This window comes from Uloborus diversus, chromosome 6, assembly GCF_026930045.1.
Source record: "Uloborus diversus isolate 005 chromosome 6, Udiv.v.3.1, whole genome shotgun sequence".
Lineage (NCBI taxonomy): Eukaryota > Metazoa > Arthropoda > Arachnida > Araneae > Uloboridae > Uloborus > Uloborus diversus.
The window spans coordinates 537,432-552,850 of record NC_072736.1 but is presented as its reverse complement, the minus strand read 5'-3'; the positions used below and the strand labels follow the sequence as shown (position 1 = coordinate 552,850).

At 31.9% G+C, this 15,419-nt stretch overlaps 1 protein-coding gene across 1 annotated transcript in view; it reads right to left on the bottom strand.

Annotated features, from left to right (window-relative positions):
* Positions 1-362: 362 nt before the first annotated feature.
* Positions 363-15,419, bottom strand: part of LOC129223829 (membrane-bound transcription factor site-1 protease-like) — a 58,656-nt gene continuing 43,599 nt past the window's right edge. The window contains exons 18-26 of the mRNA XM_054858189.1: positions 15,224-15,303; positions 15,097-15,132; positions 13,138-13,294; positions 8,605-8,685; positions 8,473-8,516; positions 7,913-7,990; positions 3,663-3,806; positions 2,206-2,328; positions 363-493 (exon numbers count right to left, since the gene is read on the bottom strand). Coding sequence (XP_054714164.1) covers positions 363-493; positions 2,206-2,328; positions 3,663-3,806; positions 7,913-7,990; positions 8,473-8,516; positions 8,605-8,685; positions 13,138-13,294; positions 15,097-15,132; positions 15,224-15,303 — 874 coding nt within the window. The remainder of the gene's footprint in view (positions 494-2,205; positions 2,329-3,662; positions 3,807-7,912; positions 7,991-8,472; positions 8,517-8,604; positions 8,686-13,137; positions 13,295-15,096; positions 15,133-15,223; positions 15,304-15,419) is intronic.

Genomic DNA, 15,419 nt, shown 5'->3' with positions numbered 1-15,419 from the left:
TTTTGGAATTATCCTTAAAGTTGGAAAATCAATTTATTAAACAGTTTTTATCTGAGAAAATCTTATCATACTGCTTTTAATTGAAAAAACACTCAAATCTAAAAACAATTTTAAAAGGATAATTCTTTTCAATTCCTTTTTTCAAAATCAAAAATTAAACCGTATAAAATTCAACTAATTTTTATTCAGCACCTAGCAAACATTTTAGTATTGCCAAACTGAATGTTTCTACATTTCATGTCCCCTTTTTTATCCTGTGCATTGAACTCAGTTACCAAACAATGTACAGTTTCATTAAACAATTCAAGACATGGCAGGTACAAGGGACTTTCCAGGAAGGCAGTAGTAAAATGTCGTCTCTCTTACCTTGGTCCAGACTTGTTCAGAGGCTGTGGACGAACCCAACTGAGTCTAGGACATGTGGGCAGAGGACGAGTGTGAGGAGTACCAAGATGGTGTTCCAACACTTTGGAGTACCGGTACAAGTGGTTACCTGCGAAGAACCAATATATGAACATTGTTTTTGCTAACAAATAACAAATAAATACTTTTGTGCTGAAAATTAAATAAATCAACTAACCAACATTTTGAAGCAGAAAAATTGCAAGTTACTTCAGACACATGTCTTGGTTGTTAGAAGTGTGAGCTTCTGGATGAAAAGTCATCCGAGGAAATTCTTCGGTACTTTTAATTTTTTTCTTTTTTCTTTTACGGGACAAAGTGAAAAATAAAATATTTTTCTAATGAAATATGGCCTATTTGTTTATTAACGATATTTTTGATCAAACAAATCAGTAAATAAAAGAATGAATGAATAGATAATGAAACAATAAACAAATAAAAAAATAATTAATTAGGATATGAGGGACAATAAATGTGAATAAAATAGTGAATGAATGAATAAACCAGTGAACTATTAAAGGATGAAATGTGAATGAATTAATTAATAAATAAATACATGAGTGATTTGGTAAATGATTGAATTGGTAAATGGAACGAACTATTTCACTTTGCTCTTCATGCACTTGACTAATTATACAAATCATTAAAAATAAAAATAAGCTTAAATTAAATGAATAACTGTTCCACTGAATATCAATAGGTTTTAATTATTATTTAAAAGTGTTAATAACAAGAACTCTATCATTTATTAAACAAAAAAAAAAAAAATCTGTTAATGACAAAATATTAAAATATGAGTATTAATATTTGAAAATAGCTTGCATTATCTTGTGCTTTGACCTTCAGAGGTAACTTTCTCTTGACTGGAATAGGCTACATGTGTTACTACATACAGTAGGTGCCGCTTAATGTGATCACGGTTAATGTTATCATTCGCTTAATGTTATCAGAATCACGAAGTCCCGGAACAATTGTACGTTATCACACGTTAAAAAAGTAGATTTGTTTATTGTTATCACTTTTTCATAAACTTCAAATTTTCTCCCCGTTATTGTTCCTCAATTAACAGAAATACATAGGCAAACCCTGATGAGACTAACTTTCTGTGTAGCATTTTGTGGTTTTCAATAGCAGTTCAAAATTCTTCTAGGAATGAAGCTACCGAAAGTTCGCCCCCCAGTGACCACAGACTCTCCCTAAGAAAACTTTCTTTTGCATCTAAAAAAATTCAGCCGCTGGACATGTTACTGGCATTGATGTGGGACCTCCCTTGTTGCCATTACTTTGTAAACTATTAAAGAATTGCTTTGAGATTGAAAACAAAGCGAAGTTAAATTAAAGGTTAAACAACATGCAAAACCATGCTGGAAAAGATAAAAAAGCTGAATGTGCTTTGAAACTGGTTTACGAATGTCAGGGAAAACGGTCATATTTTACTTCACCTATTACTATGTGATTAGAAATTGCATAATTTAGATTTAACTTTTTATAATTCAGATGTTTCCATTCTGTTAATTTAATAATTTATAATTTAAAACTGCATTCAGTTGAGTCATTCTGATTTTAATTTGAGATTGCCGAAATAAATGCACCTTTATTGAAAAAAAATCATTGTTTTGTGTCTCCTGGATTCTTTTCGGTTCTGTTATCAAATTGTATTTAAGCGGTGTGTACTGTAGTTAAAATATTACCACAGAGGTTGCACCAAAAACTGAGTAAATATTTATTTCACCACTTCACTTTGCCCTACATTCCTCTACAATCTCCCCCCCCCCCTCTGAAACCATCCTAATAAAATTTCACCTTCCATCCTCTGAGGTAAGCTCTTGGCATCCAGAACTTCATCAGACTTCAGTTCTTCGAATATAGGAGGTAAATGGGTCGTCGTGGCATACTGCAACAGGGCATCCAGCAGCCAAAAGCAATCTGTGAAAGGTGGAAATTAGAGATCAGAAACTTGGTAACACTGGAACACACATACAAATATTTTACAATTAGTTTTTAATGGTTGAAATCTTTGCCGTAACACCGAGTGAAACTGGCATGGATCTCAAAACCCAGAAAAGAGCTGTGTGTACACATACACATAGAAGTAGGACAAAACAGCTGCAGTTAAAAAGGGTTTAGGAAAACTGTTGCTTCTCTCGACGTTGCAAAAAATTTTATTCATTATTTTTATTCTGAAATTAAAGTTGAAAAAAATTCCCCATTAAAAGATTGCGTAAAAAATGTCAGCCTAAGGTAAAGCTGAAAAAAGTGGTCAAAATGTGCAACTTCAGGGGTCAGCTCAAAATTAAATTAGATCCGCTTTGCGACTCCTTCAAATTTCTATATCGTAAAGGCCGCCACTTCACAAAATTTCATACCTTAAAATTAGACCTTTTACAAAATTTCATTTGTAAAAACAGTTCTTTCATCACTTTTAAGCTCAATCAATTTGTTTAAAAGCAAAATATCAGTAAAAAATCTCCACAGCTTCGGAGTCCTAGTGAAGTACTTTAGGCCAAAAAATGTATTTTTAAATAATGCCAAAAAAAAGTTCTATTTTTTCACAAAAAGAAAATGTTCACAAAAAATTCTTTTTCTCACAAAATGCAGGGCCTTAATATAAATCCTAAACCTACCCTTAAACTTACACCTAATGCTTGAAAGTTGGAAAGTATGACTCAAGTTAGATTGATTTTGGGATGGGAAGTTGCTACCCACTGCCTCATAAAGGGTTAACTTTCCATCAACTACCAGGAGATAAAAAATTTTTCTTCCAGCTTTCTTGCGAGATGATGCATAAAGAGATCAAAAAACTTGTCAAATCATGTTCACACCAAAGAAGAACCTGTATTTTTGAACACAAATAACCTTTTTTTTGTTGTTGAAAAATTATAAATTTAAACTCAGTTGTTTGTTTAATTAATTAATTTATTTATTGCACTTTCTTCATCGTACATACACTTGTTCTTTATTGATATTAAGTTTTGTTGAGTAAAAATACAAAGCATTTTTACTGTATTGAACATATTTTCACTGCTTGTAGAAAGTATTATGCATCAATACAGCCAAGTTTTTGGAAAAAACAATTTTTCCCTTATTAGTGCCTCATTTTAGCCTTCTGTGGTTTATCCGCAATTTTTATTATCCAGAGCACTTATGCCACTCAATTCCACAGATAGTCAGGAGTTTACTGCACTCCAATTACATTCATTATTTTTTCTAACTCCAGACACCAGCAAAACATTCAGAGAGGAATCATGAACGAGACAAACCTTTCTGCATGTGGGCCGTGTCCAGGCAGTTAGAGTCCCCGTAGACAACGATGCGACCTGCCGAAGGTCGATGAGTCGTCTGGTACAGCCCCAGGATGGGGACTTTGTCCACTTTGTCGGCTTGGCCTTTCAGTACTTCCATGCCTGCAGAGAAATGATCCAGGGTCAGAATGAAGCACAGCGGACTTCTTCACACTTGGTTACGAGAGGATAAAAATTTAATTTGCATGTGGTGTAGTCAGATACAGGGAATGAACAGTTTGCACTTTGTTTTAAAAAATACCGTTTTAATAGTATTTCCTTTGATGAATTAGCAGTAATAACTTCCATCTAAAGAATTCCAAAAAGAAAATGTGAAAACAGTGCTGTTGGTTGAATATGTTCATTCACTGTGTTGCTGTAAATTTTTTATTGAAACCACCAAAAAAAAAAAAAAAAACTGAAGCAGAAGTTCTTATTTTTAGAGAATCTCACCCATAAATAAAAATTTCTTTGCTGCCACGTACCAAATGTTATGGTTTAAAGATATTATGAATTTCTGACCATGAAATCGTTCTTAAGTGTTTATTTACTGGTTAGACTTCCCAAGGGTCTATTTCACAAGAACTGACAGCACAGGTAGACAAGCAATGTGACATTTAGTAATACAGTAGCTTGCTTGGCACAGTAAAGACTAAAAGATCATCATTTAGAATGAAAATTTTTAGAGGAATTACATTTCTGAATTCAGTGATTTCTTTTCAAACTCAAATTTAAAAAGATAAAAATAAGGTTGCAAATGTTGGTGGGAAAACCAGCAACTATTTGTTTGCATTCAATTTAATTCAGCGTATTTCAACTAAGAGAATTAAGAAAAAATTCAATTCATATAGAATAAAAACAAAAACAGGAAAATAAATTACAGACAAATTATTTATATTTTGCCCTATCTATTGGAAACTCCTTAATTGAGTAGATGAGAGTAAAGGCTATAACAGCCTAACCAGTGGAGTGGGTCAAAAAAAGGAAATTTTCGATAAGTAACTTCTGATAGCAAAAAAAAGTTGTGTATTGCCATCCTGAACATGAGGAAAATGACTAAACTATTAATGTTTATGTCTTCAGATGGAGCATTGGCTGCAAAGTTTGAAAAAAAAAGGTAAAAAATGGCATATTTTTAAATATTTTTATGAAAATCCTAATATTTCAAATTTTTGTTCTAATACTATTTAAATACTTTCTATTAATACTTTTTTCATATGTTTTTGAAAATATTTACGCTCCTTTACAATTTTTAGTTTGCATGTAAGCAGGGCCGGATTTGGAAGTGTGGAGGTCCCAGGGCAACGAAGGATTGGAGGCTCCTAGTCAGGGTTCGAAAAGATCATCATATTTTGGAAAATATCCGATACTTTGATATATATCCGAATATTTTGATATATATGTATGTATCCGATATTTTCCCCGCCTGCCCTCCCAATAAAATCCAGCCCTGCGCGTAAGCCCCAAAGTATTGTGAGATTAACCAAAAATCGATATTTTTAGCTTATTTTGCACACTGCAGTAGTTCTTCTTTGAGATTCCCATTTACAATTTTTTCCACAATAAATATGTACTTTACAACTCTTTGTTGAAAACGCAATAACATTTTACTGCATTAAGAACCCAGCACCCATCCTAACAAGAAGAACCTACCACAAGTAGGGGGTGCACTTTGTGTTACCCTACAATTTCCAAGAACTTATGTGTTTAAAAAAAAACATTCTTAATAACTATACATTATATTCAGTAAATTACCGCCCATTAGCCAGGGCTAAAGCAAAAACAAGTTACTAAGTTTGAATTAAGGTTTGAAGTTGGACTTGTGACTCAATTTTCTCATTGGTGATGGCGAACATAAAGTTTTTCACACTAATCCATATCTCGTTTCATTCCAAAATACGCAACCTACTGACTCACTAACCAGTTCAATAACCTAACAACTGCCGGAGTGTAAAAGAGTATTTACTGAGCTATGGGTAAAGCTTCAACTGTTTTTGTAAAATTAAATATTATTAACTTAGAAAGAACTGGGTCGGAAGAAATCGAAGTTTTAAAAACTGACTTAAAAAACGAGTAAAAGTATTTGATGGTCAATGTAATACAGAAAGTAAAATGTAAAATTGATCTCATTCTCCCCAAACCCAGACCTTTCAGTCATTAGCATTCGTTAATACATACTAACGGAGAACGGGCAGTATATTTTTCAAACTAAGCTACTAAAGGAATGAAGACACTCGTAAATTATACATTTGAAAATGATAATTCTATGTTTTGATAAAATGAAAGTTTAAAGAAAACAACAAACTTCCGTGAAACTTCCGTGAACCTGTACACTTCATTATTTTATTTTTTCAATTAACAGATAGTTGCAATATCTTTCCAAGAGATGATACTTTTCCAATATTAACATCATTTTTTCTTGAGCAGGAGAGGTTTGTGTTTGCTTTTTATTAGTCATTTGGATTAAAATTTACGATAAGTTTGACTAAATTTGACCTTGTTAGTTTCTCTTATTCATTTTTGCTTTCTTTTCAATATGCTTTACTATAATAATTGTGTAAATAGCTGAAAAAATGTTTTGATGGATTATGCAGTACCTCTATGCAAATTTTCAAACCTCTACATAATTTCTTAATGTTATTTTGCCAAGTATAAAGCCAAATAGCGAAACAGAACAACAAACCAATACTGGTGACAAACAAATTACCATTTGTTATGCTAAGAAGAAAAAGTACAGTTGTTGAGACAAATAATTTTAAAAAAAAACATAAAATATTACTGCAATTGGTGGTTGGAATGAGCTGTTCTTAGGACAAAAGCATTCAGAATTGCACTCGAAATTAACTTTCCCAAAAGGGAAAGTGAGTGATCAGGGAAAATGGAAAAAAATAAAAGCATAGTGCACAAAAATGTACAAAAATATGATTAATTTTACCATCCTGACAATATCATTTTGTAATCTTTCCGCTACTTTTGGTTAATGATATTCTTTTAGCTCGTGCTTTTAAAGCCAAATTTATACATCAAAAGATTGATTTTGGGTACTACATCATCGAAAAAGAAATGCACATTTAAAACATGAGTAGGTATTTAATAAGTTAAATTGAAAATTATTTAGTTGAAAATATTTATTATTTTCATTTAATCCCAAAAATACCAGTATTTTATCTTAGCAACTACCGGTTTTTGCTCCAAATACTGGTATTTAGCATACCTGTATTGCAATCACTAGTTATTGCAAACGTAATTTTTTTTTATAAAGTTTTGTAAATAACTATTGTTCTTGGGATTTGCAGGGTGTGGAACTCAAAAGTGTAACCACCTACTTGTGGTGGATCCTGGGTTGTTAATGCAGTAAAATATAATTGCATTTCCAACAAAGAGTATTATGGTACACATTCATTGTAAAAATGATTATAACAGGGGATCTCAAAAAAGAAATACTGCTCTGTGCAAAATAAGCTAAAAATGTCGACTTTTCGTGAATTTTGCAATACTTTGCTGCTTACGTGCAAACTAAAAACTGTAAAGAAATGCAAATATTTTCAAAGAAATATGAAAAGAGTGTTAATATGAAGCATTTAAAAGGTGAAAAATTTTTTTTAAACATTTAGATTTTCATAAAAACATTTGAAAATTGGCCATTTTTTACCTTTTTTTCAAACTTTGCAGCCAATGCGCGATCTAACGACATAAATATTGATTATTTTAATTATTTTTTCCATGTTTAGGATGGAAATGCACAACTTTTTTTGCTATTAGAAGTTGCTTATCGAAAATTTCCTTTTTTCGGCCCACCCTACTGACCAGCTTCCACTACTACGCAAATAGGAACCACATTTGGGTCTAGTTTATAGTGCACAATAATAAAAATAAATAAATAATTCATCCTCAACACATAAACATAATACAAAGATTAAAAACAAAGGCAATATGTACACATTCATAACATAACATACATTGGCTATCTATCAGCTCTAATGAAACAGTATAGATTTATGTATGAGTTTGATCATTCTTATTTTTTAAAGATATATCTTGTTCTTTTTCTTAAAATAAGTTTTATTTCCTTTTAAGTATTTAAATCTTCCTTTTTTGGAGGAGGGGGAGGGACAAACAGTAAGGAAAAAGACGATTAAATGGAAAATTTTCAGTAAATTAAAAAAACAAAATTGAAATATGATTCAATACTACTACTTTCAAAGCATAAAAGAAGAAATTTTTGTTACCTTGGTTATTGAGGGTTTGGCTAACAACCAGACCATTCTTTGGGAACCGAGCAATACTTGTGCCAGAAGCATAATACACTGCAAAGACATAATCAAAACTTATTTCAAGCAGAGCATCTAAATGAAGGTCTAAATAATATGATTTACAAAACAAAATTTTAGGCAGAGAGCACAGAAACAAAGTTATGATATGATTAACTTGGATTTTCATTACCTAACAAAGAAGAGGAATGAATTTTAAAAACTTACTTTATATAAACTAATTTTTTAAACTGATATTTGAGAATTTTCTAATTATTCATTTTTATTCATTATTCTTTAAAACTGTGCACAACGAGCAATTGAGCTTTAATCTACAACTTATTTCCTTATGAAATTAAACTAAATATCTTACCTAAACTGACAGCTAAAATATATGCATGTCAAAAAATCTTTTCTCATGTCAAAAATTTACCTCAAAATGAAGTTTTCATTTCAGGCAATACGATATTCACTGCCTTGTGAAGAGCAATTTCAACTAAAAGTATTCAACAGAACAAAGGAGTAAATTTTCTACTTACTTTCGTGATTGCCAAGAGTCAAATCACCTTCATACACTTCATCACTAAAAATAAATTTCAAGTTCCTTATTTTTTTAAAAATCACTCTCGAAAACAAAACCAAGAAAAATTGCGTAGAATATTTAAACTCACCTGAAAGCCATTTCCCAAGGTGAAAGAAGGTCATTTAAAGCAGGAATGTTAGCACCACCTGTATCAGGCATCCACCATTGTCTACAAGAAAGTTTAAAGGGTGAAATTTTCTATCACAATGTTAATTAATTATTAGAAAGTTTTTGAAAGAAGAAGCACTAGCAAATCAAACACTTTAAAAATGATCAGCAACATGAACCACTCTTTTCCATCTTTCTGAAGTTCAAAGAACAAATATCAGTTAATTTGTAATTATTGAGAAGAAAGCAGTAACATAATCCTACAGGATAATGAAAAATTACTAGGGCAAAGGTAAATTTTCCCCCAGCAGAGGAAATAAAATCAAAACCTCTTAATCTGCTGGAATTAGTCTTCACCTCAGTAAAAATTTTCTGGTGATATGTACTTGCAGAGCTGCCAACTTTTGAAAATATAAATTCGTAGCAGAGTTTTGCGCAGACCGGGGGGGGGGGGGGGACACATTCCATAACAAATGTAACAGACAGAATGAATAAGTTACGTTAGTAAATTCTAGAAAGTACCTCCCCCCCCCCATTTCAAAAACAAACTGATAAATTTAAGGTCGAGGGGGGGGGGATAATTATTATCCAGTTGTTTTTTAAAGTTGTTTTCAGTTCTATTCACAGGTTATATCTAAGTTTTGCAAAAATTTTTGACAACGTTTTCCCCACATAGCATCAAGTTGGAGTTTGTTCATTTTCAGTGTAAGTTTCGAATTTGTTCGTTCCAAATAAGTTCCTTTTGTAACACATTTGAACAAAAAGAAAAGGCGCTCTATCATCAAAAATGGGTCAAGATAAAGCAGAAGGAATGAATCCCTAGAATTGGAAAATTGTTTTTTTTTTTTAATGCGTGATATTGCTTGCTTTACTTTTGTTTTTTAGAAAAAAAAAAAAACGCACATGGAGGTGGGAACAAGAATTCTAAAAACGTTCTGATGAGCAGAGCTGAAAATGTTCAATCTGTGTGTGTGTTTTTCTTTTTTTTTCGAGGGAGCGGCAAATGAAGAAAATTGGTAAAAATTATGAGGATATACTGGATTACAGAATAATCTTACTTTTTGTTAACAAGGGAGGGGGGGGGGCATAATTGATGGAATGGTTACTTTCAAGATTTCATGATAAATTTTCATTAGGACAAGTTCCAGGTAATTTTGAAAAAAATATTTAATTTTTAATTATTTTATCATTTAGTATGATAAATTCTTTTTGTTTATTTTTAAGCAAAAATTTGGACCATTAGTTAGCAAAAAAGCATTATCAACTAAATGATTACAAATGTAGACAATATCTGTATTGATGAAAAAATTTTAGGGTTATAAGAAAAGAAGAAATTTGTAATTTTTGGACATGTTTTTGCAGCGTCGTAGTTCAAGAACAACGATTTTTTCATAGCAGTTGGCAGCTCTGTGTAATTGCATTTTTGAAATAAAATTTTTAGGAACATTTTGAGATGAAAGGGGGGAGGGACGTCAGCAGATGTTACATATTCTAAAACAAAGGGACAATGTGTCCAAGAACTTGTATTACATAATACAGATTCACACAATGAAAAGAAATTACCAAAAACTTCCAGTGCCTTAAACAGTTGAAGAGGATACATCCTTTTATGCATTAGAAAAATCATGTGGAAAAAAATGGTGGGACATATTTGTTTTAAACAGATTTCACTCGATAATGTTTCTGATTCATTTTTCTTCTTTCATTCTTTTTTTGATTTTTAAGCACTCACGACTGCTTATTGATTTTGCTTTGCTGTAGCTTCCAGTCAGTTTTATTTATTTATGACATGTAGATCTGATCGGATAGAAGTTGCTTATTAATCGATTTCCTATACGGTGCACAAACCTACATTTGTGTTATTCATTGTAAAATTGGTGTATCTGTTTGTAAATGATTTTACTACCCCTTATCATACAAAGCCCTTATCAAATGTTTCCTCAGGAGAAAAAATTGAAGTATTAAGCTACTATTAGTCATGAGATACTTACCTTTTGAAAAGTGCTTTATTTCGAATTTATACTCAGGGCCCAATGCAGGCTGAGTTTACTACCTTTTTTTGGTATCTTTACAAAACTTTTATTTTAAAATCGGTACTTTCACAAAAATCAAGTAATAAAATCAGCAGCTTAACAAAACAGCTAACTTTGAAAAACCGCAAAACAATATTAAAAATGCAAAAGTTTCACAAAAATCCTCTTGCTTCTCTGTTTAAAACACAGTTTATTCATAAATAAAATACTAAGATGATTTAGATGAACAATAGCTTAGGTAACAACTTTTTCGTAGTATTTAAACTCATTTTTAGTTGTTTTTCGCCAAATTTTTAGCTGTTTAGGCGAACAACTTTCAGTAATCTTTTAACATCGGTTATGGGGGGAGGGGCGGGGGGTAGCCGTTTTTCAGATGCTTTCCTGAATTGTATACAGTACAAAGCTTATTGAGCTCATATACAATGGCATTTTTCCTATCTCAAGGTTTTCAGCTCTCCCCCCCCCCCCCCCCCAAAAAAAAAAAAAACCTACTAAAAAAATAGTAGATGGCATTTGAACTTTTCATCAAACTAACGTTTAAGTTTCTCTAATTGTTTCTAACAAAAATTAGAATGTGCCTTTAAAAAATCACAAAATCAATGCTAATAAAAAAAATTTAAAAAAAACCTTTCACAAAAATAGAATGTTGATGCTATACTTTCACAAAAATAGGTAGTGAGGAAAAAAACCTGGATTGGCCCCTGATACTAAAAGATATAACTAAGTGTGCTACCATCTAACAAACAAATATACACTTTTAAAATATTGAGATAGACCACTTTTACAATGAATGACAGATTTAAAAATGTCTCACACTTTCTTTCAATCGATCAATTGCCAAATTTTTGCATCATAAATGTCAATCATCATAGTAATTTTTAACAATGTGTTTTTCCAAAAATATTTTTTATTATATTATTTATTGTGAAGTGGAAAACAAACCGCACTTTTTGGTTAATAATTCAGAGTTCAGAATAGCAATCACTTGCTCAAACAATGTTGTTCAGTACATAATAAAAACATATATTTTGTAACAAATACATTCGTATTTCTGTTCAATATGCTTTATATTGTGCACTATTCAGAAAATAATCAGAAATATTGTAAATAGAATGGGGATGCTAAAAGATTGTAGCACAATAATAGAAAGATAATAATATCAGGCATGACACTTGGCCTCAAAGAAACATATAAAAAATAAGCTAGTTTTTTAAGTATGTGAAAACCAAATGCGAATGATTTCAAGCATCCAAATTTGAAACAAATGCCTTAAATGTTGAAAATAAAAGATATCAAATTTTCTTCAAAATAGTGCTCCCCCCCCCCCCTTTCATAACAGTGGTTGTCCCTAGAACAATTATTATTTTTAATTTAAAAAAATATTTAAAAAGTAACATCATTATTCTAAGTAATCTAAGATATTGATTGTATCTAAATTTAAACAAATAAACATAAATGCTTGTTTCTTATTCTTAATGTAATTATTTTAACATAATTCAAATAACAAAAAAATTACAGAGAAACATACTGTCTGTTTTTGAAAGACAAGACCAACACTTGGATAGATTCCATTTTAAAAAGGGTAATATATGACGGACACTTTCTCCTTGCACTTGCTGTCTCTATCTTTTTTTGACACTAATTAAGACAAGCTGTTGAATACGTTTTTTTTTTTTTTTCCTTTTTTTCACTTACAATTTGCATCCTTTTAATTCTGGGATTCCGCAACTATTTTGATTTAAATCAGAGGAGAACTGACGCATGTGAAAATTTGTGGGAGGTTTCAGCTAAGGAAAACTGACAGCATTCTACAGCACAAGTTTGACTAATATGCATTATGTCAACCAGCAACTAGTTATTCAGAAAAACAGGTCTGAAACAGTCATTCTATTTAACTGGTAACCAGGGCTCGAAAATTATATTGTCCAACATGTCCAGGGCATGTAAAAATTCCAATCGAGCATGCATCTTTTACGAATACATGCCCAGCTAGGCATATAATTATTACAATTTTTAAATTATGTGTTTTAATTTTAATGACTTATTATGTACTATTTATTTAAACTTTTTTTTATGTTGTATATTGAAATAGTTCTTGATTCAGATATAAAGCTGTGAAATTAATTTTTGTGTGATTAATGCTAGACAACAAGCTTAAATATTTTTATTATTATACAATAAAAAAATACCTGGGCATGTAAAAGTTTATTCGGGCGTGTACCTTTTAGACAAACATGCCCGGTAGGACATGTAACGTTTTTAAGATTTTTCTAGTCCTGCTGGTAACATACTGTACTTTTTATTTCATCTTTAACTAACAATATGAAATTCACTAAATAACTGAATTACTTATTAACTAAAAGATTAGGACTAATATTACTTACTAATGAAAATTTAAGGATTATTATAAAGGATTATATGACATGAAATATAGGCAACAGTTTAATACAACCCCACTTCATGCCAAACGAACAACTTACCGAGTATTTTCATCATAAAATTTCACTTTCTTCATAACAGATACATTGTACCAGTCAGCAAAGACAACAAGAGAAAGACCACTGTCTATGTCCTTGATTAACTTTGAGACTTCTTCGGGGAAGAATTCTTCTTCACTGTCAACTAACAGCAGAGCACCTGCAGCATAAAAATTTAAATTGCATAATAGAAATGCTGCCAAAATACATTCTACGTGAATAAATTTAAAACAGTATCTTTTTAAAGAATGAGCACTTATTATTGACCACAAATAGAAATAAATGTCATAAAATCTAAACATCATTACTAATCTGTCTGTGTCAACCATTTTGTGTAATTACAATTCAGTACTGATTCCTATATACAGTTCACAATAATGGGAGGAGAGAATCAAGAGTGAAAGTTGTAAAAATTCTCAAGACGGAAATTTTCAAAATAAAAAGGGAAGGGGGCAAGGTCGCCCATATAGGAAGCAAGGGGGGGGCTCGAGTCCCCCCTTTGAAATTAGAACTTCCTTGCTTTTAGTACTTTTTTCTCTGCAAAAATTTAAAAACATTTCTTCTTCAGTCATTAATGAATAAGTTATTAAAAATGTCAAATTTTAATGACTAATCTGTCCTGAAATCAGTTTCCACGGGGAAAATATCCAGCTAAACCACAGGAAAAATATTTTAGCCCCCCCCCCCCCTGCAACTTTGCATATGGGTGCCTTTGGAAGGGGGGGGGTTCAAATTTATCCTTGAAGTAAATAACAGGATTGAATCTGTCACTTTATACGAGGGCAGTTCGAAAAGTAACCGCCGTTTGAGCGTGGCACTGGAAGTACGGTTCGGAGCGCTCTCAATCGAATGCAATAGCAATCTGTGATTCAGTAAGCTCCCAGTGGGAGAGTGAGAGTGTTGTAGGACCAAGCGTTTGCTAGTTATATCGTGACAAAATAAGTGCCGCATAGATGTCCCGCGAAATATGAGGTGCGAGGAGTGATAAGATTTCTTTTGGCCAAAACAATGTCAACAGCGGATATCCATCCTGAATTGTGTTCCATATATGGCCCAAACATTATGAGTGAAGGTGTAGTGCGTCGGTGGGTACGCTTTTTCAAGGACGGAATAACAGACATTCATGACGAATCATTGAATGGAAGGCCGTCTGTAGCCCATACTTGGCTCCTTCTGATTACCATCTGTTCACTGAAATGAAGAAGTGGCTTGGGGGACAGTATTTCGCTGAGGACGAGGAACTTAATTGCGCAGTGACACACTGGCTTAAATTGCAGGCGGCCGCTTTTTATGCAGATGGAATTGGTAAATTGGTAAAATGGTACGACAAGTGCCTAAATAATGGCGGCCACTACATTGAAAAATAGAGGAGATTTGTACCTTTAATATGTAAATAAATGTTTTTCCTCTGTGCTGGTTTGTCTTATTTACAGCGATTCGGAGGTTACTTTCCGAATTGCCCTCGTACATAAACAATAAAAACTTATTTCCAGTAAAATGTGTTCAAGAAAGGTTTTTTTTTTCTTTTTTTTCCAATGGCTGGTACACAACACCAACCAATGGCTGGCTCCAACACAATACTCAGAACAAGAAATACAGTAAAATATTAGCTGCCTATACGCTCTCTTGCCTCCCAATAACGATCCATAGCAGTGTGTAGTGTACTATGCAAAATGTTTCCAAATACCAGACAGGTTTTAGGAAATATACAGTCAAACCTTGTTAATTTGAACACATTTAAAACAAATTTCCCACAAGACAAACTACATTTGGGATCCTTTTCCTTTTATTTGTTGCAGATTGTTGCTTGGATAAGACAAACTATGGTTAAAACAGATTGATTTTAAAAGTTCCTTTGAGTTTGTTTTAATGAGGTTTGATTATACTTTAAGCACTTGAATCAAACATCTTTTAAAAAAAATTAAAAAACTAACTAACAAGTAAAGAGTGGCATTAGCTTACCATACTGCTGAGCATCAAAACAAGTAAAAGGTGAACCTATATTAAATAATTACATGATTACTACTTTAGAAGCAAAACAAATTATTATTGAAACAAAATTAAATTTAATACTATAAGTAATACTTACCTAAAACTTCAACATAATAACCATTATTTCTTAAATGTTGATACATATCTTTAAAATTTGTATGAATATGATCACCATTCCTGCAGAAGTATAGAAAACAAAGATAAATTAAACCACTATAGAAACATATTATTAACCAAGTTAATCTGTAAAAATTGGAATTCTAAGAATTCAAAACGCAAAGCCGTACTAATTA